This window comes from Dysidea avara, chromosome 13, assembly GCF_963678975.1.
Source record: "Dysidea avara chromosome 13, odDysAvar1.4, whole genome shotgun sequence".
Classification (NCBI taxonomy): domain Eukaryota; kingdom Metazoa; phylum Porifera; class Demospongiae; order Dictyoceratida; family Dysideidae; genus Dysidea; species Dysidea avara.
The window spans coordinates 12,699,969-12,727,585 of NC_089284.1; the positions used below are offsets into that span (position 1 = coordinate 12,699,969).

Sequence of the window (27,617 nt, forward strand, 5' to 3'; positions counted from 1 at the left end):
GTTTAACTGACCCTTACAGGCTTTAGCCACTCACAGGGTCCTAGTGGGATAGCAGTTATGAATTTATAACCACCTAACAGTGTAGGGTATTGCTGTTGAGTTGATGGCATGTTTATGATACACGTGTCTATTACACAGAGATCTTACAGTCGAGAACTGTTTGAGGACTGTACTAAAATATTGCTGAAGAATTCTATAACTCCAAAGGTACGTACTATACTTGACATGACTGTTTATATAATGGTGTGAGTTGTATGTCTGGTGTGGTTGTTAACTGTGTTCTGTTGTTTGTGTCCTTAGCACTTGATTGCAGAGTTCCAGTCATTGTCATTAAAAGTACACACATTTGCAGTAGCTTCTTTGAAGCAAGATGTTGTTCATGACGATATTCCAGATAAATTCCGAGGTGAGAGCTTACATACCCACATAGCAAATTTCTGTACCATACATAATTTCTGTGGTTGTTTTTTTTCTTCTCATTTTTATGATACTACATGTAGTGATATATAGGCCATGCTTGTATATATTTATTCTGTATCTACATTGTTGAAGATCTACTCACATATTATGAACATAACATTGTGCCCACTTAGATCCCATTATGGATACACTGATGACAGACCCGGTCATCTTACCAGGTGGTACAATAATGGAGAGGTCTGTGATAGCAAGACACCTGCTCAACTCTCACACGGACCCTTTCAATCGACAACCATTAACACCAGACCAGTTACTGCCAGGTATGCATTGTGACTACATGCATAATAGTCTCTAGTTGACCAGGAAGTAGAGGAGAGTTGTTATATAATTTGCAATGACATCTCTCTTTTGAATGCAGAACTTTTGTTTATTTTCTTATATACAGCTCTATCAGAGATATACTAAATATACTAAAATTTTCTGGCCATGTCCTTGAAAAATTATATGTTCTTTTTGTATTAGATTACGTCCTGACTTTTTAAGAAATTCTATGTATGGCCAGGGGAACCAATAGTATGTACAAGTTGAGCTGGATCCTGAAAAACAACAAAAAATGAAAAGTGGATTTTTTCTCAAGAGAATTAACATATCAGCCAATCAGATGATAGTAAAGACATAGACAACAAACACGTGTGGTTTGGCTCTATCATAAATTGAGAAAAGCGCCGTAATAGACACTACAGTTTTATGGCTTCCACACAGGAAATGTATGGTGAAAATTTAGATTGACCATAAATGTCATGACGATTAGGATAACAGCCGCTGCTAGCACTAACTACTCAGGATTGACACAATACAGACGGATTCAAACTCGGTACGACCATGCCACAATGGTAATACACGTGATCAAAACATTACATCACATTACATTATAAGTTCTAATTAATGTACACTAAACTATTCTCTACATTTCTCTGGGGAGGTGGCAAAGTGTGTCAGTCCATTCTGCAATTCTAGTCATGGCTTTAGCTGCAGCTGCTCTCTTGGATCTGGGACGGGTCTCACTTTCACTAGAAGCAGGTCTTTTTTCACGATCAGAAGTTTCTCTGGAGGTAGATCCTTGCTCATGATCAGTATTCTCTCTAGTTTCACTGCTGACAACCTCTAATGGGTATAATCTAGTGATTGGTCTATTGGTCTTGTGGTTGGCAGTAGAAATATGAGCTGAACGTACTAGGCCATCGTTCCCCTTAACTAAATCGTCCACTACAGCTAGTTTCCACTGGAGTCTTGGGGTGTCATCATGGACCACTACAACATCTCCCTTCTTGATTATCTGTCGGTTATTGCCTGTAGCCTTGTGGAACTCACGGAGCGCTGTTAGATATTCCTTTCTCCACCGTACCCAAAACTGTTGGATGAGTTTAGAGTGTCTACTTGTTACCTTCCTCATGTCTTGATCACTAAGGTAAGATGGATCAGCATTCTCCGAGAGGTCTTCAACAGGATGTGGAACAGATACAATTCTTCTGCCATAGATGAGGTGGGCTGGTGTGAGGGGCTCAGGGTCAGAAATATCTGACGACACATAAGTAAGCAGTCAATCATTAAGCATGCCTTCAATTTCAACAACAACAGTCTCTAAAGTTTGTAGTGTTACAAAGGTTCGTCCAAGGGTCTTCTTAACTGCCTGTTTAGTAAGTCCCACAAACCGCTCCCAAAATCCACCATACCAAGGGGCGCGCTTGGGTATGAAACTCCATGTAACTTGTTGACGTCCCAGGGCTTCTCTCAGATCATCAGATTCAAATAATTCTTTAATATCTTCCGCAGCAGCAAGGTAAGTGGAGGCATTGTCAGAAATCATTTGTTTTGGGAGTGACTTGCGGCTCACAAATTGACGAAATGCAAGTAGGAAACTGTCTACAGAAAGATCACATACCAGTTCTAGGTGAACTGCTCTGGTGCACGCACAAGTAAAAAGACATATGTAGACTTTCTTCTCTCCTGTTGGGTCTCTGACGTACAGTGCACTAGTGAAGTCTACTCCTGTGACTGAAAAAGGTTGTGACGCCTCTACTCGAATTCTAGGTAAGGGTGGAGGATCTGGAGCTTGGTAAGGCTTGCCCATGGTGTCCTGACACGTTGACGTATAGTGGGAATCCAAAAAACTTACCTCAATGCAGTTACAGTGGCACTGACTCCAGCATGGTGAAGTTTCTTGTGAGTCTGTTGTATAATCATGTTAGTCAGTGCGTGTCTAGGAGGTAGTAGATACCGTATGGAGGGAAACTTTGCCGCCATTAAAATTTGGCGAATGACCATAAATTCGCCAAATTTTCCCCATCCAAATATTTTCGCTGGTGAAGAAAACAGCAAACCAAGCAAGCCTTAGACTAATTATAATCAATGTTCTACTCAACCAAGGGCTACTGGGCCAGGCATCACGCTAGAGCAAGGCTTGCCTCGACTATACCTCACTAAGCAGCTAGCTATATACTCAGCTAGCTAGCTACTGTACACCCTCAAACCTCACTCGAAACGGGCGTGACAAGTAGCAAGTCCTACCATATTAAGTACGATATTCACCATTCCAGAGGGACGGTAGGGTGTAGATCTACTGTTAGTTGATAGCTGACTCCAGGAGCCGGAGAGGCGTGGCATTCCCAGTTCGCTTCAAACACAGCAATTCATAATCAAATTAATTAAATAGGGCGTGCGCTTTGCTAATAATTCGCCAAATTTGATTTCGCCAATAGTGATATTTTGTTTCATTTGCCAAATTTTTCCTCCTCCAAAGTTTCCCTCCGTACGGTAGGGGAACTTAGCCATTTCACTTACAGGGGCATTATGAATTCTGCCACCGCACCATATAAGATTACTCTTATCCAGAAATAATCTAAGCTGTTTAACCAGGGTAGGACAGTGACGCTGGTTGTTCTTTAGCAAATATGAAAGCTCATCCTTGAAGCATGAATGTTGGCTGCTCAAAATCCACAGTTTTTTAGCTGACTGCAATTCAGAAACACTCAAAGGTCCATTCAGTCTAGTGTGCTCCTTAGATAAGTTATGTATAAACCTCAGCACATATGCAGTTACAGCCAACAATTTGTTGATACTACTATAGTGTGAGATAGTGACAACATTAGAAATACCTGCAACACTGCTGGTGTCCTCTTCAGGTGTAGTGGTCTGGTCTATCCCCTCTTCTGCTTCGGCAATGTTGATGTGTAGGATACCAGTAGGTAACCACTTGGGCCACTTGGATTCAGAAAGTAGCCAGCTAGGGTCTTGAGACCAGAGTTCTGAAGTGAGTAATTGCTGAGTGGAGATGCCTCTAGTAAGGAGGTCAGCCGGGTTATCTGATGTAGGAGTAAATGACCACTTAGTAGGTGGAAAGGAATTGACGATCTCAGTAACTCGTTGGTGTATAAATGGTTTTGAACTAGTCTGCTTGTAAATCCAATATAACACTATCTGGCTGTCCATCCATAAGTGAGTAGTGGAGCATAAATCGTAACTGTTTAATGAAGATTTGACAAAGTTAGCCAACCTTGCAACCATGACTGCAGCCATCAACTCTAGCTTAGGGAGTGTGATAGTCTTGGTGGGAGTAACACGGTTTTTAGACATCACAAGAGTGACTTGGTCCTGATGGCATATGTAAACTACTGCGCCATAGGCTTTCATACTAGCATCAGAAAATACATACACGTTCCAAGTGTCATGTCTCTGCTTGAAGTAGGGTCTTGGCACTGTGAGTTTGGGTAGTTCAATAAGGTCAGCAAGAATACTTGTCCACCTTTCACTGATGTCAAAAGGAAGAGGCTCGTCCCATGAGAGTTTGCTTTGCCAGATGTTTTGAAGTAGAATCTTTGCTTTGATGGTAACTGGCGTTGCCCAGCCTAGTGGGTCATAGATTAGCGAAGAGGTTTGTAATACATCTCTCTTGGTAAGGAGGATCGTGTTGGTGGACAATTGCTTCGGTGTCAGAGACAGAGTGTCAGTTGCTGTATTCCATCTTAATCCTAAAATACCAACTGTTGTGTTGGGGTCTCCTGTTTTTTCTTCAACCAGAAGTCTTTGAAGATTATCGTTGTTTGAGGACCACAATCTGAGATTAAATCGTGCCTTACCCATGATTTCCCTGGCTTGAATGTAGTACTGTATTATTTCTGTTTCTGTGTCGCAGCCTGACAGAATGTTGTCCACATAGATATTCTGTTTCGGCAATTGGTGAAGATGTCTTGCTTAAATGTAGATCAAGAACAGCAGCTAACATAAACGGTGAACTACAGGTGCCAAATGGGACAACTGAAAATCGATACGCTTGGAGTTTGCTGTCAGGTTGAGCAGGTTGAGCAGGCCATAGAAAGCGGGTAAAATTCCTGTCATCATTGTGAAGTTGAACATGTAAAAAGGCCTTTTCTATGTCAGTAGAAAGTGCATAACGATGGTTACGAAATCGAAGTAGAATGGAACACAAATTATTTAAAAAGGGTGGCCCTATCGTCAAACAATCATTAAGACTAGCAGAACTGGCAGATTCTTGACAACTACAGTCATACACTATACAAATAGGTGTTGTTGTAGACTCTTTCTTGACATAACGATGTGGTAAATAGTGTACATTGCTAGTGGGATGGTCACTAACCCTCTCAATAAATCCACGCTTCTCCTGATCCCGGATGATGCTGTCATACAGCTTCAAAGTTTCTGGACTTCGTCTGAGCTTGTTGAGGTTATTATTAGTTCTCTTCAAACAGATGTCATAGTTCGATGGTAAGCTAGGTCTATCTTCTTTCTAAGGAAATTTTGCTACATACATTCCTGTTGGTGACTGGTGAATACAGGTCTCTTGATACGTCTTGAGGAATGATGGATCAGATGATTTGTTCACAGTTGTACCAATTGCTTCTACAGACCAAAATTGTTCTAGGTCAGGTTCCTTTGGAGTAGTTGTTGTTGAAGTGAGTTGTAATAGGATTGACGATGAAGCTTCTTGAAGTGAGGATGGTACTGGTCCTGACAATAAATAGCCTAACTTGGATTGTTGGGCAGTGGGCCCCTCTCCTCTGACAATATGATCTTGGATGAATGACCAGTAATAATCTGTTCCGATGAGGAGGGAAATCTCAAAGTTATGTTCAGATGTAACTGGATGTGCAAGCTCGAGACCTTGTAAGTAAGGCATGTTTCTCACTGAGGTGCTAATTGAGCTTTGGATATGCTATAGATGGAATAACAAGAACTGATGTGGGAATACGATCACCTATGATTGTCTCTATCTCAACAGTGGCTACTCCAAATTCTTGGTATGATGTAGTGGTAGATCCAAAGGATGCCAGTGCCATTCCTCGAGTAGCAGTAGGCTGGAGATACAGCTTGGCTGCCATCTCTGCTGAGATAAATGAACGTTGGGCTCCTTCATCAAAGAGTATGTTGGCTCACTTTCAAGTGTGTCCAGCAATGACGGGAGCTACTGCTGTCTTTAATAAACAGGTGGTATTACAGTGGGTGTGATTGCCCTCTGGTGTTGAGGTAAGGAGACCAGCTGTTGTGGTGGGGGGAACAGTAACAGGAACAGTGACAGGAACAGTTTGGGTATCACCTGATGCTTCACCAAGACTGGCACTTCTGCCCTCATTGGGCTTGGGTGGCTCAGTATTACACAGACTGGTGTGGTGCCGTTTCTTACATTTCTTGCAGCGGAATTTCGATGTACACTGAGACACCTTGTGATGACCCAAGCAATTAAAACATAAGTTCTCTCGTTTCACTAAGTCAATCCGTGCTGGGTACTCTGTAATTGTGGTGCAGGAATGTGAAGGATGTGGGCCCTTACAAAAGGCACAGACAGGACTTTTCTTAGTTGTTTGATTGTTCAAATTGTTCTTACAGTATGTCCAACAATAAAGGAAGCTGTACCTCTAGAGGCATTGTGGGGATCTGTCACTTGGTATCCAGCTTCAAGGACCCGTATCTCCTTCAGAATGGCCTTTGTTAGGTCATCAAATGTCCATTCCATACTGGCCTGTTCTCTTGCTAGATTCCTTCTCACTTCTACAGGGAGCTTCTTTAATATAACAGGTACTAGCAGATCACCATACAATTCATTTGATTTCTCCAATGATTCCAGTGCTCGGGTATGCGTAGCGATGGTATCGTAAACAGTCTTAGACTGGTGAGGCTGGTGTTAGGGTTGGGCATATCTACATGCTTGCACATGAACATTGATTAGTTTATGGGGTTGCCCAAATCTCTCTGTTAACAGATCAACTGAGTGCTGGTAGTTTCGTTCAGTGAGAGGGAGACCTGCTATGGCTCTTGCAGCATCCCCTTGCAATTGTGCCTTTAGATAGTTGAATTTCTGGATACATCCAAGGGCCGAGTTGGTGTGTACGGCTGCATTAAAAGAATCCCAGAAAGTTTTCCAGTTCAAGGGGTCTCCAGAGAATACTGGGAGTGTGAGCTTCGGGAGACGACTATTAAGTGATTGACTAACAAGGCTTGCTGGTTCTGGGATGGTGGGCACCAATTGTGGAACACTTGTGTGGCTTGCTATGCTTGTAGAGCTGATCACTGTTCTAGGAGCAAGTGTCTCAGAATAAAAATTCACAGTATTGTGTACAGCAGGTGTCATGGATGACAACAATTGTGTGCTGATCATTGGCATGGCAACTGTCCTTACTGTTGGCGTAGAAGCTGGACTAACAATAGAAGGAATAGGGTTGCTGCTATCAATGGATGATGTGATGAGAGGTGTATCAGAACTAATCTCAGGTGTCTGTGTACTGACAATACTAGCTGGAGGTACTTGTGAACTCAATAATTGTGGATCTGCTGATGCCAGACTCATTGGTGTTGATTTGTTAATTGGGTTCGATTGTGGTATCTCTACTGGTGTTTGCTGCAGTTCTATAAATCGTAGTACCTTCGTTATCTTGTCAGTGATAGAGTCCTCCAATTCTCCAGCTTCAATCATCGTTTCAGTAAGTTTGTCAGCATCAGTGATTAGTGCAGCAATTCTTTCATCTGGCTCGGCAATGTTCGCCTTCTTGTCATTGAGCTGATTGATGGTAGTTCTCAGGGTGGTGATAGTATAGTCATCTACTTCCGTGTCAAGAGCGTCGTCGATCTTACGATACAGTATGGTGATGTGCGACTTGTAGGCCTTTCGAGAGGCTTGGAGGCGTGTGAGCTCTTCTGCCATCAGGTTCGCTAAAAAACAACAAAGAACAGAACAATTCTGACAGTGACAGGAGCTTGCCTTAGAGGGTACCGTTAACTGCAAGGCAGTCTGCCACGGTACCACGACTTCTGGGGTTGTGAAGAAGAATTGGCGGGGTTTGAAGCGAACCACTCCTAGTCGTAGCAGCACCAAATAATGTTGTGACGATTAGGATAACAGCCGCTGCTAGCACTAACTACTCAGGATTGACACGATACAGACGGATTCAAACTCAGTACGACCATGCCACAATGATAATACACGTGATCAAAACATTACATCACATTACATTATATAAGTTCTAATTAATGTACACTAAACTATTCTCTACAATAAATATTATGACGGGAATTTGAACGAAATGATTTTGAAATATTTTTGCATTGCTATAAATGAGCAAAATTTCAAGATCGTGTGTAATGAGTTATTAAATGTTTTGAGGATCCAGCTCATTGTGCATTAGTTAACTATAAGTACAGTGTTTGTTGTGCTATGTTTTTGTTTGTGTATCTTCATTTATTTTATGGTATATACAGCTACAGAAATAAAGAGAGAAATTGATGAGTGGAAGCAGAGTAAAGGATTACAATAGACGTTTACCTTGTCGTCAATGTTATATGCAACAAATACAATGCAAGTGCTGCACAAGCTACAACTGACTAGCTACTTTGCATGTACATACATACATACAGTTACAGTTGAAATTGAATATACAAGCAAATTGAAATTAATTTTATGAGTGCTACTTTACAGATTTTTTGTGCGACATTTTTCTCATAAAAATTCATGGTAAAGTCATTGTAACCATACTAGCAGACTGTTACCAGGAAAGCGATGCACCCCATCAGTACACTGAACAGAATGAACGGAGTGAACAGTCCCCAAACTGGCCACAAACTCACTGTCAAACTACACAAAAGAGACAATATAACCACACAACCACCCTGTAATGGTCAGTCACACCATTACTGGTTCTGATATTTCAAGTAGGAAAATTAATTTTTTATACGTTGAGTTCAGTGTTTAGCGAAATAGGAACAATAATTTTTGTGTGTGTTCAGTTCTCAAATAACTGTCGGCTGAATATGTAATGGGATGTTGTGTACTAAGAGCAGTGAATGCTGTTAAACATATGTGATTTACATTAATGCAGATCCTGATTACCTTCTCATTCAAAAATATCAAGCAAAAATTCCATGAGTGTGGAATTAAATTAGAATACGGGAAATGGCTGTTAAGGTTTATCATACATCCATCCACTATAACAACTCCTGTACTTTGTGAATTGTAGTAGATTTGAACTCAAATGTTATAAAAATTATATGAAAGTTTCCTAGCATTTACTGTTATTGGCTAGGATACAATAAGCATCAAGAATGTAGGTAATCTTTTTTACCATGGTAACTACTAGCCGGTGGTGCAGATACTCTTAAAAATAGACACCCATCTATGCTCTAATAGAGCAGTCAATTTTCATTCAGTGTAAATCAAACGAAAATAAAAATTATTGTAACAATTATTTACAGGAAAATACAGTATGCAGACATGTCTCAGACATGTTTTAAAAACTTACACAGGCTGGTCAGACATCTGACTAAGCTTAACGTAGTCTCATTGCAACTAAGTGACTGTTCTATTAGAGTGTTTGATTTTCAGTATCAGGTTAATGTACTTATAACAGTGAGAAGCCATTGCTTAAAGTTTTTGCTTTTCTGATACCATGATGACTTTCAATTGCTATGGAAAATCCCCTTCCTACTGTATCCCTGTGTCTGCACCAGAATCCCAATCGCTTTATGTACAACATGGCTGGCTTACCATAAAGATGCTGTTATGGATGTTACTGTCAGTAGAGGAACTATTCTTGGTCCCTTCTGTAACCAGTTGTCAGAATTCATGCCAGGTAACTTTATCATACAATAGACTATGAGTCCAACTACTGCTGAGTACAGGGAAACTGCACTGTACAACCAGGACCTGTGGCACATAACGCAACTACGTTATGATATGAATAACTAATTGGGTAATAGTTGAGATTGCAAACACTACACTGTATGTGGAATATTGGTATAAGCCTTAGAATTCTTGAAAATATATAAGGATGGTTTTAAGAGTTGCCTTTACTGAGAGGTATTAAAAACTGACTTCCGACTTTCTGGGAAACAAGTATGGATGCTCTTGTAGTACAGCTGGCCAAATATTTTCTTGCTGCATTTTAGCTACTAAGGAGCCAGCATGGTATATTGTGAATGCTATCAAGGAGCCAGCATGGTATATTGTGAATGCTATCCCACTAGAGACCTGTGAGAAGGCTTAAAGCCTGTGAACAGGGAATCTGAAACATGCAAGTACCTTATTGATGATCATAACAGAACCTTATCTAGACTATAAGTTTTAAACAAGTCAGTAGAATTGACTGTATCTTCATCAAACCAATCTTTCCACCAGGGGAAGTTCAGGGGGTTTGTAAAGTTCCTAGAAAGAGGTCAAGGAAAATTGAGATGCCCTAATAGAGCATTCACCCTAATAAAACAGTCACACTAATCTAGAGTTAATGACTCTTGATAGCCTAATTATACTATTTTTGCCAATTTGGAGTTTTGAGGGTTATTTTATCATTTAGACATTTATATAATACATTACATTTGTAAATGCTTGCAAATCCACAAAAAAAAATGAACCTCAAAAATATTCCCCAAATATTTAGGCTATTAGTAACACACTCAAATTCAACTTAAGAAGGTTCGAGTTGTATTCTCCAAGGAAGTGCCACTAGACGTCCTTAGATTGGCACGTTTCACAATAGTGTTTTTTTCACACTGGGTATGCCTTTCTTTCAGCTATGTAGCTAGGCCCTTGTATTATAAGAGGTCTGGATTGTAAACCAATCATCATAATTTCTGGAGCCACTCATGCCAAAACCAATTTGTGACTGTTCTATTAGAGTATTTGATGGAAAGCTGCAGAGAATGTACCTTGCTAGGTTTATTGCAGAATACTGTCTGCTGCAAGCATAGCTGCACCTAACATTTAAACAAGGCATGAAATTAGTCTTACCATTTAACTCGAACGTCGTGCAGAACTAAATTCCAAAAATCCGAATAATACATCACTACTCCGGATACTACTATCCACAATATTGACTCTAAGTCGAAACGACTAGTCTGGTTATCTGGAGCAAGTGATGGAGAAATACTGGGTGATGACTCAGTCTCGTTACTCGGCTCATTATCCAATCGGTCTTCAGAAGAAATTCTCTGATCTAATTTATCCATTAAGGCGTCAAAATCGAAATTAAAGTTGTGGCGCTAAGTTTTCACCCAGTAATTGACTTTTAGTCAGTGCGTATGGTCAGCTTTATACAACGAATACACCACCATACAAAAGCTGGAATTGCAATGCAATAACTAAACCTGCATTGCCACCAGCCTTCTTCAGTTAGCGATTATAAGCGCGTACGATAATAATTATTTGTTTGCAGGAGAAATGATGACAGCGAAAGAACAAAGTAAACCACAGCCCGATGAAGATTTTAGAATGTCACAAGATGATTGGCTTGAAGCTTGGAACAATGGCGAACTACTATGGCATTTTGATCGTGTTGAACCGTAAGTGTATGTAGTGTAAGGCCTAGGGGTGTGTAGTAAACGGGTTATTCATTTTCTACTTCGTCTAAAAACCAGGCTGCACCCAAAGGCTTTGACTTACATACATAGATATCTAAACAATATATATAAGTTGTAATATTTGTGGTGGCCAGACTTTTTTCCCCGGGGTGACCAGCACCCCTTGCCACCACCCCCAGCACCAGATGGTAAGATGCTGGAAAAAGATGTTTTAGACTAATGTGAAGGAAGCACCTGACCTTCAGATGTTGTAAGGTCAAGTGTTCCAATCACTACTGGGCTGCCACGGATGGATCTAGCTCCACGTAGGCAGACCGCAACAAGGAAAAGCTAATGAAGCACCGCAGCCAAGACATCACCAAGCTATAGGGCTGTTCCCTCTTCGCAGAGAGCAGGGAAGCAATTCTCTTATAAACAGTAGTAGCAGCACTACCCATTCTCCCAAAGGTGGAAAACACAAAAGGGGTGAATGAACCCATTTCTACGTCACAAACTCTTTGGCCAGACTTAACCCACGCAAGGGGGTGTCACTCAGTCTCATGCTGTAGGTCGATCTGCGACTGCGGTCAAACTCTAAATGAATGGTCAAGGCCACAAAATAGCTCTTACAGTGGGCCAAGGGTCAAGACAAAACGGAAAGTTCAAAACCCACAATCGAAAACTATACGTAGCTTTTATCAAGTTTACAGAATTATACGTAACTCATAAGAAGTAAGGATCTCCAAGAAGATGTTTCAAAGCTCCAACAGGCATTTCACCATGATTGTAATGATTTTTCTCTCCCAGCTGTTAGTAGCATGCACTAAGAAAATATTATACTATGTTACAAGCGCAGCTGCATATTGGAAAATAGAGAAATAAGTAGAGGTCAAAAGCTCGACAAGAAACGCTCAAGTCACAGATCAAAGAAGATAAATGCTGCAAGTCAAGGGTCAAGGTGAAATTTTCCCTGTGACTGCAGTCACAGATCTTCCTGTAGCGTGTGCTGACGTGACACCCCCTTGCCACACTGCTACTTGTACACTGCACAACCACTGCCTTTGTATGAAGATGTACCATACGACGGGGAAAGAAAAACTAGACGAATTTGACAATCAGTAAATTTTAATTCATCAAACGTCCATAAGGTGCTCCTAAAAGTATGTGTTTAGATGTATGATTTCTTGATTTTAATTTGTCAATGCTGATGAAGTGTAATTTTCTTTAGTCAAAAATCCCTGTTGTACAGTAGTGTGTGTGTGTGTGTGTGTGTGTTGGTGTGTGTGTGTGTTGGTTGATTGGTTGGTTTATGCTGCACGTCTCTCATAGCATCTACTGATAGGGTAGGTTACTATGCATTGCACACTTTAAAGACATTGTGTGTGCACTCTAATAAAATTTTATACATTTGACCAACTAAGAATGATCTGGCCATCTAGGCTGGACTTTTAATACCAAATTTGATCCAAGTAAACCAATTTCATAGCCATGTCAGGTTGTTCTGATCGTTCAGCCATGCACAGGTAGTAACTAGTTACATGGTTATCTAGTGTATTGTTTGTTGACCACTGCAGGAGGGTATCCTGTGCTCGACCCTCCAGTACTAAACTGCTAACTACAAAATGAGATAACACTCACGTATCAAGTGTGGTTGAGTGTTTATTGCATAGTCTACAATACAGAGAGATTAAATATTGTGCTTTTATTATTGTAAGTATAGAGGTGCTGTGATACAGCAATATATAACTACATACTGTGTATTACGAATGTATAGACTGTTGATTCATGTAGGCAACACTTTCTGTCTCATGCCCGTACATTTCATTCCCAATCTGCACATACTAGTACTAGTTAATATAGTGACATTCAGTCCTGTTCCCAGCTGACGTTACTCATGAAATCTCGCATAGGAAATGGTACTGTTATAAGCAAATGGAATACTGATCTGAGTATAATGATGGCACAAGTAAAATGAGAAGGGATTGGCTACCATAAAAGCAAGAGTTAACTATTAGTAAAAAATTGTTTGATATTAATAATCTGATTAGCTTACTTATATTTCAAATGCGTACATAGAGATATGAGACTGATATGATAGGTACAAAGAAAACACTACTTACATAAATGTCCACTTAGAAAATCCTGTAATGTTGTTGATGAATATTAAATGATGATTATGATGTAAGGTTGATTGTTTGTTAATATCATTGATGTAGCTCATTGATCACCCATCTTGACAAGTTGACCAGTGGCAGTCACTATACTACCATACTAGTCCCATTGTGTGGCAAGTCAACTGACATGCATTGGTAAGATTTGTTGTGTACATGGAGAGTATGTGAAGGCACATAAACAATGACAAGCAAAATACTATAGCAGTCAAAGATAGTGCTAGTACCGATATTTTGTGTGTCAATAAAAATCTACGACTGATATTTTCTTAAATATTATATGTTTTGTATTGCTTCAAGTTGTGCAGTACGTAGCTATACAATTCCCCCAGGATTAGTTGGTTATTTTCAGTATTTTGTAATATTGGAACAAAAAGACTATAAGTTAATCAAAAACTTCAACAATATAACCCCAGTGGGATTGAAGCCCGCAGACGAGTTCAGTGTCAAAAGGCACAGTTGGAGTTTGTAAACAGTCACGGGTAATCCACTGAGAACCAGGGGGCGTAGCAGACTTTTGGTGAGGCCAGGGCCTAGCTAGCTGAAGACCAAAAAATAAAAAAGGTAACTACCTGCTGCCCTCCACCAACTATATCTCCTTATTTATAACTACTTACGTAACTTGGTACACTGCTTCTCTGAATACTGTGACTGCTGTATTAGAGTATCTCAAATTATTGATGCCTGGGTTCTGTCTACGCCTCTGCTGAGAACTACAAATGTAGGTATTGGAATTGGTAATTTTGTAGGAAGACTTAGGAATGTTAATAAATTCCATACTTGTTTATGGGACTCAACTTGTTCAAGACTGAGTTTGTAAGTACAAGCATTTATTGTGAGACACTGTACAAGAAAAAACTGCTACAACTGTAGTTTGCATGAACATGATGTTAACTGTACATGTGTGCAAATTATTCATTAAGGCTGGCAGAGAAAGGATTTTTTGTTGTTGGGATTGAGCTCTCAGAGACAGCTGCTCAGCAATTCTTTGTCGACCACAAGCTCGACTACAACATGTACATTACTGATAGAGGAATCATTTATGAGGTGTGTTGAACATAGTGGCTGTGTACTTGTACGGTGTAACTGTGAAACCTAACTTATTAGAGGCCACCATTATAGTGACCATGTCAAGTAGGTCCCAAGATGTATTTCATGATCTCATTAGTAAGACCACCTCATTATTGAGGCCATGTTTGTAGTAACTATATTAATGAGGTTCCATGGTACTAATTCTGTACGATGTATACTATGTAATTCACATGGGTCACTGACTGTTTAACCATATTACGTGGATGACTGCATTCATTTTCTGATTTAATTGTATTTTAATATTTTGTTTATATAGAGCTACAGCAAGTGTTTCCACATAATTGTCACAGATTTCTTCATGTTTGACAAGTGAGTGGTGTATAATAGTTTGTGTGTACAGATTTGGTGACCTGTTTCAATTCACAGAGAAGTATTTGGCACATTTGACTGCATACTGGATGTGAATTCTTTTGGTACTGTCAATGAAGAAGATAGACAACGGTAATAATACAAATAAGCAAATATAAAAGCAAATGATAAGAAAGAAGCACAATAAGGCAATCCTTAAACTGCTCTGAGCAACTGCTTAAACAGAGCCCCAAGCTTCTCCTTATGGTACCCAGATGGCTGGGATGACGTGTAATAACTTCTGTCAGGAAAAGTTGAGAGCAACAATCTTAAAAGTACTAAACCACGTTTCCTCAAAGACCCAGAACATTTGCTGTTCATTATAGCAACTATTGTATTGTGGGCTTTGGTTTTGTTCATATTTTCCATCAGTTGTACTCCTTAGTATTCTGTGCACTCACAATATACACAGCATGCGATAGTAGGTACACAATACCCGGAGGTCATTAGCTCCTGAAATGAAATTCCTAAAATGTACATACTATCACCTGGACATCTTGATATAGCCAGGACACTTATCCATGGTCCCATTTGTATGTATAAGTGTACACACATTTAAGCCCCCCCCCCCCCCCCCCCGAAGTCAGGATATTACCTTTCTGATAAGGACACTCAACATGGTGTCTAGAATAGCATACACTGATGAGTTATACACAATGTTATGTTGTTATGACAGATATGCTAATCACTGTCACTCACTCCTCAAATCCAATGGTCGTGTACTGTTGAGCACTTTAACAATGGATGATAATGGTATGTGATAATGTGTACTGTTTAGCTGTTGTGTTGGAAGAGTGTGAAAGACGTAGCCTGTAGTGGTGCCACCTATTATAGCATACTCAACCGATATTGTGAACTCAGGTGTATCTATGAATGAGTCCCTGAAGTAGCACTTTGGATCCTCCACTATTTTAGGTGGCCAGTTTCACCGTATTTGTAGTGGAACCCACTAAATATGCAGGTGCTTGCCCAACTGGAAAATCAGGACCTCTTGATAATCAGGAGTCAGGACACTTTTAGTTGGCCAATCCTAAAGTAATCTATGTTACACTGATTTCACCATGTACTCATACTTGATCAACACTTTTGTGTGACAAAGTGCAAACCCCCATGATCCCGTAGTGTATGAAAAGTGTCTTTACAATGTAAAATTGAGTTAGTTGTTGTTCCCATTCAGAGCATTGACTTTGCTGTGCAAATCTCCGTACTCACATAGAGTTCCTTGCAGAGGTTCTTGTTGTAAATGCCATAGGTGAGGGTGTGGCTCAGCATCTGTAGGAAGACCAGAGGAAAAGGACAAATTCTACAATGTATTCTGGGTTCTTTGAACGTCCAAAGTGCAGTGATTGGATTCTGTGTGTTTAAAGATTTCATCAATTCCTTCGACAATCAGCACTCTGGTGGCCTTGCATAGAATTTCTCCTGGGCCTGTAGAACAGCTTGTTTGACTTGTGACGCAAGTACACACTCAAAACTATTATCAGGGCTGCTGCTATTATCTCTGAATCTGGTAGCAGGTAAAGGCAGGCAACCCATCCTGTTAGCACAGGGCTGGATAGTTGCAGATATGTATATACCTGAACAAAACACAACCATGATTATTTACAAGCATATTGAAGATGATTAAGTTTATGTATCGTTTTACTATAGATATAAAATCTATTACTACTAAGAAGTTAAAGAAAATATGTGGTAAGGAGAAGACCACACTATTTGGCACTAGTTAAACACTACTCCCTTTCTGCAGGAACAAAATTTGACGTGGAGAGTTTGGAGTCTCTGGATGTGACGGAGGAAATGTTACAAAACTTTGACAAGTACCGGTGGAAATGGAAGCCATGTAAAGTAGAGAAACGTATTCACTTGTTAACAAGAACCCAGTAACACTTAAGACAGGTCCTTTACACTTACAACCATTTTGTTATAAAAACCATACAAAATATTTAAAAAAAAAAAAATTGATTAGTAGAAGAATCATGTACTGTTTTGATAACTTTCGTATAATTTTTCAATTTCTTTTTTATCTCTTTCTTCTTCTAAGAGTTCGTCTCGTATTTCCATCAGAACATTCCCTAGTTTGTTCAGTCCACGCCATTTACTCTTCAGGCTGGCGTCCTTGTCCTTCTCTGACAAGCCTATGCCCCAGAATGCGTCCAGTTTAGTAGCTAGTGCTAAAGTCTTCCCTTCAGTCAACAGCAGCTTCTTCTGTAAGTCTGCATTCTGTGTGAACTAAAGATGGTATAAGTGCAACATAAATAATAACCTGTTGGTTAAATAATATAATACTGTTCATGACTGTATGGAGGGGAAAATTTGGGGGGAATATATGGCAGATTTTGGGATTTACAAATATGGTCAAAAAGTTATTTTTAAAGCCCATACAATTCTTCACAATAGATGTCCTAGAAGGTTTTGGCTTTGCTGTTGCAAATTTTCAAGGGAACTTCAAGGTTTAAGCAAAATAGGTATGCTGTTACACTAGAACACATGTATATATGTACCGAATATTGATGAAAGGAAAATTTGACGAATTACAATTGATCAACTTTGACGAAAGCAAAAAATCACAGATCTAAACACTGACTTTTGCAAAGTTTGATGAATTAAAATTTGACAAATGTAACTGATTCATCAAAGTTTTTTTTCGTCAAAATTTCCTGCCATATGGTACAGTGTAAATTAACATACTTTTAGAAAATTTGCTAATTTTACAATGCCTTCACAATGGTCCGTCCATACTGAAGGATCGAAATTTCTGACTCTCCGTCCTAACTCCTTTTGCTTCTTTGGATCTGTGCTCTTTAATATTATGCTGGCTACTTGATCATCTCCAAACAGTTCTGTAATTGTATGATACACCAAAAGAAATCAATACTATATTTAGCTAACACTGAAGCCTAGAGCACTCAATAAACGAAGACAACTGCATAATCTGGTTAAATAGACAAGATCCCAAAATATCCCTTAGGACATCATTGGCTGGTCCTAACATACTATAATATTATAGTATTATTGTAAGCAGTTATGCAGCACATTACAACAGTTACATCCGGTAGGGAGTTTCTACTTTGTCGTCACACCATACTTACTGGCTTTGGCATACATCATTAGCTGTTCTGCACAGTTGAACTCAATTCCATCCAAATTACACTTAGCAGGGTGCCACTGACTGAACTCTCCTTCATTGGGATCAAAGAATATAACCTGTGATGTTTCGTTAACTGCATCTTCACACCTGCGTGTTGTTTATATTGGTGAATTGTATATACAGTGTAACCTGTATGATATATGGTCACCTCAGGACCAACTACACCCTGTATCAGTGTTTTGATAAGGAAGGTGAATATGTTTACTGTAACCGAACTATATTCACTATAACTGAAATATGTTTACTGTAACTGAAATATGTTTACTGTAACCGAAACATGCTGTATATGCATAAGCACAACAAATCTCTTTTCCTTGTAACCAGTTATGTAAATCTATTAATAACCTATTTTTAAAGATGTTATTTATAACAGCACTATTCTGATACCCCCATCGCAAAAAGGCTAGGCAAAAAAAATTCTCAGTGTATATATTTCAGGAAACACTTTGACATTAAGAGTGGCTGACAAAGATTACTTACAACTGCAAAGCAACCTACCATACAACTTTTACTACTGAAATTTAAAGCATACAGGATAGTTACTTTAGTCCGACAATTTAATCCAAATTTGTCAAAGTTATGCATATATTTACTTGAGATAGTGGCTTGTAACATTACAGTATCATGGGTAATGTACGCCCACACACGCTACACACCTGTTAGCCAACTGACTTGAATAAGTTACATCACAATGTACCATGGAGACAAATGAAATATTAATATTACTGTTGTAACTTTATTTGGGCATAACATATTAGAAGAAGCCAATATTCTGGCTGAAGTCAATCCAACACTAATCATGTTTCCTTGACATTGTTTTAATATTTGAATATTTGTACTAATTACCTAGTGACCCACAACACAAATTGAAATAAGGAAATTTTACATAAGAGTTCCTTATTAACAATTCTAGTGTTAGTTTTGATGTTTTCCTTGTTCTTGATTCATTGACGAGTGATATAATTCTATGTGATGAGCATTCCAACAATTATACTACAAGTATTGACCTGTCACTTTCAGCGTCTTCCATTAGTACATCTTCACACACAGTAGTAATAAATCAGTTACACACACAGACAGGAGATTTGCAGGTACTTTTATACTAACTATACAGACGCATGTACTGACTTTGGCGCATCTAAATTCAATTATGTTGAGCAGGCGTTACCAAGAAAGTCTCGTAGGATGGTTTACCTTTGGCCGTACACCCTAGTGTTGTTGAGGCATACGTAGAGAAGGGTCTGAAGCCAGCGATTCGTATGCTGTTGGGTCCTACATCGGTAGACTTGAAGTGAGAGGTGTAGCTGCGATTGAATTGAAGTAGTCCTCGAGGTAATTCCGATTAATTTTGTTCTTGTGCTGTTTAAATAGTCAGGCGTAACGGGTTATTATTAAAATGGGAAGGTGTTGTTTTATGTAATGACATCTCCGCTGGTTACAATGTACACCTCTTTGTGAAGGTTTCTGCTACTCAGGAATGGATGCTGGCCCTTCCTGACTGAAGCCAAATAAATTACTACCCTCACCTCCCTGAAAATAACACTCAGATTACCGAGTGTAGTGTTGTATTTGGTCAATCTTATACTGTCTATAATAACTCTATATTGTACTGTCTATAATAACTCGCTCCTCTGATGCCTCTCCTGAGATGGGCCGCATTGATGAGCACAGGGACTTTTAAACTTTTAGCAATCTGGTCCTTTTTATTCAGTTGTCCAGCACGTGCTTTCCTTGTGCTGGGGGTGGTAGGCAAGGGCAGTCCATCCAGCCCGGGAAAAAAACAACAAAAAAAACTATATTGAATGTGTAGCAATTGTCAACATTTAAGCTGCCATCTCAATTGTTTGATTGATGAGGCATTTCCTTCATGACATGTGTGATGTTGCATGTAATATGGTTACAATAATAATTTGTAGGATGTGTTACTGTATGCAGTTAAAAGTGTGTACTGCATTCTGTTTTCAGCTCGTTGTCAGTGTGTGTGGGGGGGGGGGGGATCTGTGGAGAAATTTTCATGGCTGATACATCGATCTCCATACAATTTGTACATGGGCTGTAAATGTAAATTTTGTGGATAAGATGTCCGCAAAATCCACAAAAATTAGTATCCCTTGCCTTATGGAATCATGGTGCATGGTATATCAACTTAATGGACAGTGTGACATGCTCTCTTATCCATGGAAATTGTTCCATTTAAAACTTTGCTGAAGGCTTGGCTATACTTTCAATACAAATATATGCGCTCACGTGTGCCGTGTCCAGCCTCCTCTGCCTCATGATGTAATACGTATCTACAAGCATATCCACACCTCAGATGTCAGAGGTTTTTCCTTAAAGTAGAGTGGTAAAAGTATCAATTTGCTACCAACATCAATTATATGTATTCCTTTTTCCACATCCAAAGTAGAGTGGCACAGCAGCACTTTTTATGGAAGACCCTGGATGTGTGTGACATAGTGTGTTTGTGTGCATGCGTGTGTGTATGTGCGTGCGTGCGTGCGTGTATGTGTGTGTGAGTCTTGTACTACTGGAACTCATTCACACAACTATATACACAACTATACGCACACATACACGTAAGTTGTCATGATTCATCAGAAATGTGGTGATGATTGCCCATAATGGTTTGGCCAGTTCCATTTAAAGTACTGACAACAGCTGGCTTGTTTGTAGATATGTTCCCCTGTGAGCACTCACAATTTGATTGAAATGTAAAAGCATCTCTTAATTTTCCCTGTGATCACGGTGACCCGTCCCTAACATACTGTAAGTGTACTCCATGACAAGACCACCTCACTATTGTGACCGCAACTAGGGTATCTACATGACCTCCTGCCTTAATAAATTAATGAGCCAGCTCTCTCAAAACACCCTCATCAAGCTTGTTTAATAAGATTGTAATGGCCTTTATCGAAATATAAAGAGTTCTGATGAGACTAACAGACTATCGTGCTTACATTTACTTGTATAATAGCAGCATCATCAACATTTTCATACACAACTATTGTATGGTACATGATATGATCATTTTAGCAAGGTGGTCTTTATGAAGAGATGGTCACTCAGTAAGGCTTTGTGGTATGTCCTTATTGTAATGTAATAACTTCCTCTGATATTCATAGTTATGCACAACTACAGCTGAGGTGTGTTGTCCTATACTGATGTAGGGTGATAAAAGGAAACATCCTTTTTGTTTAACTCAGCGTAAACTGTTTGTAATAGACTCTTAAAGTATTATTATGCACAATCACTCTTAGGTATGTGCACTCTTGATTGTTATCTTTTGTAGACATGAATCCTCACTACCAGCAACTGTCGAATGTGGAGACCACGTCTAGCTGTGCTACTGATGGAGTAGCTTCTGCTGAGTTGCTGGAGCTAGCTAACACTTCTGTAAGTGAACAGATGCTCGACTTAGAAGGTAGCGAATTTAATGAAGAATTCCTCAAAGCATTGTTGAACAATGGTGTTGACTTTAGTGCTTCTGAACACAATGCAGTACCAACAAACAATACAAACTACAACCATTGTGACACTCTCCCTGTTACAGGCCAGGAAAACAGCACCAGTGTTGCCAGCGGTAGCAGCAATAACAACTTTCACCAAATGTACTTACCTAATGTCAGTGGTGAGGTGCCACTTTATTCAAATGGTGCAGATCCATTTTCTGCTGTTCATCTGCAGCCGGCACTGTCGTCCAGTAGTGCTGCCTCGTCTAAGAGGATTATCAAACCGAGGGCCCAGCTCTCCAACGAGGAGATCACAAAACTTCTCCTTACTTACATATCCAGAATATTGGAAGCCAGACAGAGTAATCCACAAGTTACCACAGCTAGTAACCTACCATCAGGCCAAATCAGTAGTGCTAGTAGAAATGGCAATGTCCCAATTGCCAGTGTTGCTGGTAGAAGTACTCCCCAAGCACACCAGACCAATGTGGTCAACAGTGGTATACCATCAAGAAATCCTGTCAATAGAAACAGTGTACCAACAAGTGTAATTGATATGGATGTTAGTCCAGTCGTTGCTCCATCAAGTCCTGCCAAGAGTAAAAGAAGTGTATCATCACCGAGGCATGCCAACATGGTCACTGCCAGGAGTATTGTACCAATTAGTAAGAATACAGCACGGATTGATATGGTGACATGTGTTAGTGAAGTATCATCAGCTCTCCATGGCAACAGTGTACCTATTGCTTCAACATCATATCGTACCACTTCAAGAACTGAACCCATACCTGTACACAATGGTAGACCTTTAATGTCACATTTTCCCCTGAAGTCTTCATCTACTCATAAAACTGGTACCAGTTTTGTTAAGCAGAACATCAGGAGGACCAAGACCAGTGAAAATTTCACAGCAGAGCCAATGGACTGCAACAGCAGTGGAGGTGTTACAATTACCAAGGTAACTTCTAGCAGAGCTTTCCACAAAAAGGCTCGCCCTTACAATTCTCTTGAACTTCCCAAAATAAATGACCCACTTGGACTGATGGATCAACAGCATGCAAGAGAGATGGTGCAGCCTGCACGGACGACCACTTCATCTATTGCAACTGAAATGAATGTATCTAATCCTGAAATGGACTTGTCTCCTCTCACACAAATATTAAAAACAGTGGAGGCTGTGCCAAGTCTTGATGCTGCTTCTAAGGTTCAAAAGAAAGTTGCTAATCCTCTGAATCAACAACCCTCTAAAGAAGACAACAAGCGTACACCATCCACCGTGACTACAGACCATGTGGCTCCCATAAATGACATGTTGAGTACCGTCAATAACATGCCCAACTTGTTGGACATTCAGTCAGTGTTAAAGTATGTTCAGAAAAGAAGGGCGATGCGAAAACTGTACAAGAAAAGGAGTCATTCAGCCGGATCCATCGATGATCTGAAGAAGGAGAATGAATCATCTGCCTCATTGAAAGCCTACATTGAGTTGTTGAAAGCCAAGTCACAGCGTTTACAAAAGCAGTCGATTCCAGCAAATGATTTACAATCATGTATGACCACCCAATCTGTTGTAACAAACGATGACTTTGAGTTTCTGAGAAGTATTGGGATAGATCCTAATGTGGTCACCACAGAGCAATGCACCGCAATGAGCTTGGATGAGTCTTCACAATCCAACGGTTGGCATAGTACTAATACAGCTGCTCCCAGTGAACCCACTCAGCCAGGAGTTGAAGCTATGACAATGGAAGAGTCAAATTTTGTGCCTGTCAACTGTAACAATACTCCATTTTCTGATAGTGGTACAACAGGCCATAGCATATCCCAGTTTTCTAATGCTACAAATGGTTTAGATTACCCCAGTGGTCTGTTTTCAGATGATCTGTACCATTCTGTATTGGCAGATGTGGATGGTGCAAATGATAATCCTGCCACAAATGTGCAAACGACGACAACATATTTTGATACCTCAGGTGGTATGAATTCTTTGGAAGTGAGCCATATGGAAGAGGAACTTGATAATGTAGCTTTTAAGACTACACCCGAAATACAGTTTACACCAGACTGGAGCTACACTCAGGTGTGTGTACGTGTGTGTGTGTGCGTGTGTGCATGTTATATCGTGTGTATGTATTTATGTAATGCATGCATATGAAGGGTATATACAGTATACTAACACTTTGATTATGTTTTGGTTCAGGGATCGATCGAAGTTCTCATCCACGGCCCATTCATGTCATCATCAGCTCAGTACACTTGCTACTTTGGGGACGCACCAGTTATGGGAAGGCTGCAACACAGAGGTGTTCTGAGTTGTGTGTGTCCTGGTGAGTTGTATCTCATTATACCAACACCTTGTTCAGCAACCAGACCTTTAATAAAGCCACCTGAAGGTCCCACATTAGAAAGAGGTTGGTTGTATGCTTTCATTTATCTTGTATTCTCGTGGACTATTGACACCTCGGATTCATGCCAATATTTCTAAAGGATGGATTGTATCCATGTCAAATGTATCCCAGAACCCTTACAAATCTTCTCAGACCAGCATATTGTTTTCTACAGTAGCTTAACAGCATCTTGCACAAGAGTCGAGACATGTGACTAACCTCCTCTGGTCTCCCAAGGTGTAGTTTGTCATCTCATTCATACCAAGAAGGCAAACCTCATTTTTAAGGCTATGTGTTTCATCGGGAGCTTATAAGCGCCTTGCAGCACTTATGAGCTCCTGGTTTACATACATACATACATACTGTATAGAGGGGAAATTAGGTGGGGGTAAACTTTGGAGAATAGCCAGCTAAATTGCATTTGGTGAAATAACTTTGGTAAATTCCTAAATCTTTAGCTATAAAGATGCTAAACGAGTAATTGGTGGGTTAAAAACTTAGGCGAATTTGTAGCTAATCGCCAAATTCCCTCTACCTTACTACATCTATTGAGGTTTCACTGCGTTGACAGTTCATTTAGCATTTATAAGACCACCTTGTTACAGTGATTGTGTTTGGTAGCCCTGCTGAAGCATAATCTCATTATTAAGGCCACTAGTGTAATCTGCCCACTCACTTATTCTCAGTGATAAGCATGGGACTTGAAAGAAAATATTTTAAACATTACATAGGCGACCACATCGGTGGCAGGGTACAACTCCTTGTTGGTCACCATAGAAATATGATTACAAAGTTTTGCTGGATAGTGAATGGTTTTATACCATGTATAAAGGTGTTGAACCATTTTAAGACCTGATATCAACTTTGTCCAAAGAAAATGGTTTTTGTTATTTAATTGCAGTGATCCCAGTGCAGTCTTTTTTGAAAGCTATAGAAAGCAGCACCCTACACATAATTATAGTAGTGATCTCCAATAGGCACTAAATACAGCTAAAGTGTGCTTCATGTAGACTACCTGGTACTTCATTATGGTGGTTAGGTATTTCATATATGTACATGGCTATAGTGAACTTCATGACCTCACTGTTAAGACCACCTCTTTATTGAGGGTTTATTTATACCATAAGAACCATATAGCCTAAATATTTCGAGGGAGAAAATTTTTGCTGATTTCTAGGTTTTGGAGGTTAACAGCAAAACTTTTAACCATGAAATATTTAGACTTCCATATAGTCTAATACATTTGAGAGTGTTTGCAAATCTGTGAAAAATTTACTTACGTAACATTAAAAATTTTGTCCCTTGAAATATTTAGGCTATACGGTAGGTGACCCTGTTGTACTGTACACATACACTACACGTCTTACTATTACAGGTAACGCTCCAGGATTTGTACCAGTGAAGGTTGTGTGGGGACAAAGACTGTGTACCTGCTCACAGCTGTTTGAATATAAGGTTCTCCCAACTGTGTCAGAACCTAAAGACTTCGCTCTTAAAGGTCAGTCTCTTACAAAGCTGCAAATGTGTGGACATCTTTTTTTGAAATACCAAACTCTGTGTTGTGTTTATAAACTTTAGCTCTGTGGTAGTGTTAAAAAAAACCTGAAGGATGCGTTAAGGCCATCTGTATTACCTTTAACCAAGAGTACATAATATATATATTTATATTATGAACTCTTGCTTTAACCCAGTGGCATTTCTTATGTGTTATGTCGATGATTGCCTAAGGCTGGTAATATAGTATTCTGTATTCAATAATTTATATTGAAACAGTCATTAAAACATGTTTACTACAAACTTCCACTCAATTCACGGCCTTACTCATAATAAGTGGTATTTCAATAAGCCATTGAGGCGTTTTGCATGATTTACGGTGTTAAAAATGTGTAATGAAAGGTTATAGGAGTACTCAGGTGAATTCGAATAGGCTAGTAGCTCACATGATAATTAGTTCACATGATAATGTAAATTTGTTGTGAACAAATGCAACTCCAAGTATTACATTGATTGGACAAACATGAAGTCAGGTATCTAATCATGTACTATGGCGATTTACAGTAGTGCTGAGCGATAATATCGATAGTTCGATACTCGCGATCAAAAAATCATTATCGCGATATGATAATTACAGCTTACTATTGCGATATTGCTGTAAGATCACTTGTTACCAGGTTTATTTAACTGTTTTGTAACTCTTCAGGCTTGCTTATTCGCAAAATGTTTGGTTGCAAGGCTATAACAAGCTGTGTATATTTATTGGACATCCACACAATTAGTCAATCGCTTCACGAAGGGTCTAAAATTCCACTAAAAATGCTGCTTGAGTAGCTGGCTTAGCTGTTTTATAACTACTTGGCTTGCTTTATCATGGAAAAGTTTGGTTGCAAGGCTGTAAAAAAAATTGTAGAAATATCGGCAACCCACACAATTAATTACTTAATTGATGCACTTGCAAGAAAACCAAGCAAATAATAATCTATGATGGTGTTAATTATGCTTAACATGCATTGAATGCTTGAAACTTGACTGAAGATCATTCAAAGTGTAATTATTGTGATATTATCGTATCGTGAATAATGCTTCAATATCTATCGTGATAGTGAATTTTCTACTATTGCTCAGCTCTGATTTACAGAGTATGTACTGTATAATTGTTCTGTACAAGGTTACCATATTTCCTTGGTTAAACGCTACACCTTCAATCCCACAATTGATTTTGAAAATACAGGCTATTTTTTTAGTTGCCAATTTTTGGAACTAAGATAATAGACGCCGTGGCATTTAACCAAGTAAATATGGTATGTGCAAACTTCTACAATTAATTAATTTACTTACTTAATAATTCATGAGTTGAAATTTGTTAGCTATCATGCAGTGTGATAGTACAGTAGACCCTCAGTTATCTGACCCATACATATTTGAATATTTCAACAGAGCGCTCTGTATATAAATGTGAGGCTCCACTGTACTGAATGACAGGAATCATTAAGATTTGGCCACCCTAAAACCAGCTTAATTTTTCTATAATGTTAACTGAATTTTCTGTTCTGCCTGCCTGCCTGCCTGCCTGCCTGCCTGCCTGCCTGCCTGCCTGCCTGCCTGCCTGCCTGCCTGCCTGCCTGCCTGCCTGCCTGCCTGCCTGCCTGCCTGCCTGCCTGCCTGCCTGCCTGCCTGCCTGCCTGCCTGCCTGCCTGCCTGCCTGCCTGCCTGCCTGCCTGCCTGCCTGCCTGCCTGCCTGCCTGCCTGGCTGCCTGGCTGCCTGCCTGCCTGCCTGCCTTACTGCCTGCCTGCCTTACTGATGCCTGCCTGCCTTACTGATGCCTGCCTGCCTTACTGATGCCTGCCTGCCTTACTGATGCCTGCCTGCCTTACTGATGCCTGCCAAGCATATCCCAACTGTGGTTAGAGCTACAGATTTGATTTCTTCACTGTTTGACATTGCTTCGGCCCAAGACATGCCTTTTTGCCATCCACTTCAGCTACAATACATACATCTTTGACTTATCTCCTTTATGTCCCGTTTCTTTCTCCACTACTGTGTAGGTGTTTATTGACAGTAACATGTTATGGTTTTAGTGCTTTAATTTCTATGTGATAGATTACAGAGACATTTGACTTCTTGTACTTTATTTTTCATTACATTGTACTACTGTAAGTTAGACTATGTTACTTGCAGGTATCCAAATCAGTGTAGATCCCTTGTTTATGTCTAGTGTTCCGCCAATAATCAGATCAGTATCAAATTGGAGCAGCTATTGGGCATTTT

The 27,617-nt window shown here is 39.7% G+C and overlaps 5 protein-coding genes across 7 annotated transcripts in view; 3 read left to right on the top strand and 2 right to left on the bottom strand.

The window, feature by feature from the left end:
- LOC136243617 (ubiquitin conjugation factor E4 B-like) overlaps positions 1–8,405 on the top strand; it is a 22,743-nt gene extending 14,338 nt beyond the window's left edge. The window contains exons 24-27 of the mRNA XM_066035162.1: positions 139–207; positions 301–406; positions 594–740; positions 8,188–8,405. Coding sequence (XP_065891234.1) covers positions 139–207; positions 301–406; positions 594–740; positions 8,188–8,243 — 378 coding nt within the window. The 3' untranslated portion in view covers positions 8,244–8,405. The remainder of the gene's footprint in view (positions 1–138; positions 208–300; positions 407–593; positions 741–8,187) is intronic.
- LOC136243618 (mucin-17-like) lies at positions 6,617–11,034 on the bottom strand. Its single transcript, XM_066035163.1, has 3 exons — positions 10,709–11,034; positions 9,470–9,628; positions 6,617–8,560 (listed from the first exon to the last, which is right to left on the bottom strand). The coding sequence occupies exon 3, from the start codon at positions 7,631–7,633 to the stop codon at positions 6,617–6,619; it is 1,017 nt and encodes a 338-aa protein (XP_065891235.1). The 5' UTR covers positions 7,634–8,560; positions 9,470–9,628; positions 10,709–11,034.
- LOC136243619 (probable thiopurine S-methyltransferase) lies at positions 10,934–16,841 on the top strand. The gene is made up of 9 exons (XM_066035164.1): positions 10,934–11,088; positions 11,133–11,259; positions 13,473–13,565; positions 14,351–14,474; positions 14,776–14,828; positions 14,886–14,960; positions 15,544–15,620; positions 16,518–16,559; positions 16,615–16,841. The coding sequence occupies exons 2-9, from the start codon at positions 11,138–11,140 to the stop codon at positions 16,749–16,751; spliced, it is 723 nt and encodes a 240-aa protein (XP_065891236.1). The 5' UTR covers positions 10,934–11,088; positions 11,133–11,137; the 3' UTR covers positions 16,752–16,841.
- Positions 16,765–19,167, bottom strand: LOC136243620 (N-glycosidase YbiA-like). Of its 2 annotated transcripts, none has more exons than XM_066035166.1 (4): positions 19,023–19,167; positions 17,957–18,102; positions 17,556–17,707; positions 16,765–17,087 (listed from the first exon to the last, which is right to left on the bottom strand). In XM_066035166.1, exons 1-4 carry the CDS (start codon positions 19,043–19,045, stop codon positions 16,842–16,844), a joined length of 567 nt encoding a protein of 188 aa, XP_065891238.1. In that variant the 5' UTR covers positions 19,046–19,167; the 3' UTR covers positions 16,765–16,841. The 2 variants fall into 2 exon arrangements, with proteins under 2 accessions (XP_065891238.1, XP_065891237.1); XM_066035165.1 differs by having other exon boundaries at positions 16,765–17,096.
- The window catches only part of LOC136243616 (uncharacterized), a 35,616-nt gene continuing 27,157 nt past the window's right edge, over positions 19,159–27,617 (top strand). For both annotated transcript variants that reach the window (XM_066035161.1, XM_066035160.1), the window contains exons 1-4: positions 19,159–19,347; positions 21,305–23,544; positions 23,665–23,791; positions 25,227–25,349. In XM_066035161.1, the coding sequence (XP_065891233.1) occupies positions 21,307–23,544; positions 23,665–23,791; positions 25,227–25,349 (2,488 nt within the window). In that variant the 5' untranslated portion in view covers positions 19,159–19,347; positions 21,305–21,306. The remainder of the gene's footprint in view (positions 19,348–21,304; positions 23,545–23,664; positions 23,792–25,226; positions 25,350–27,617) is intronic.

Bases quoted from the DNA above. Each gene is read 5' to 3' on its own strand.
- LOC136243620 (XM_066035165.1), bottom strand. From the start codon at position 19,045: ATGGAAGACGCTGAAAGTGACAG. The intron at 18,103-19,022 runs GTCAATACTTGT...AACAACACGCAG, and splicing joins GAAGACGCTGAAAGTGACAG to GTGTGAAGATGCAGTTAACG. The intron at 17,097-17,555 runs GTATGTTAATTT...TACCATCTTTAG, and splicing joins AATTAGCAAATTTTCTAAAA to TTCACACAGAATGCAGACTT.
- LOC136243619 (XM_066035164.1), top strand. From the start codon at position 11,138: ATGATGACAGCGAAAGAACAAAGTAAACCACAGCCCGATGAAGATTTT. The intron at 11,260-13,472 runs GTAAGTGTATGT...TCATTGATGTAG, and splicing joins CATTTTGATCGTGTTGAACC to CTCATTGATCACCCATCTTG. The intron at 13,566-14,350 runs GTAAGATTTGTT...TTATTCATTAAG, and splicing joins AAGTCAACTGACATGCATTG to GCTGGCAGAGAAAGGATTTT.
- LOC136243618 (XM_066035163.1), bottom strand. From the start codon at position 7,633: ATGGCAGAAGAGCTCACACGCCTCCAAGCCTCTCGAAAGGCCTACAAG.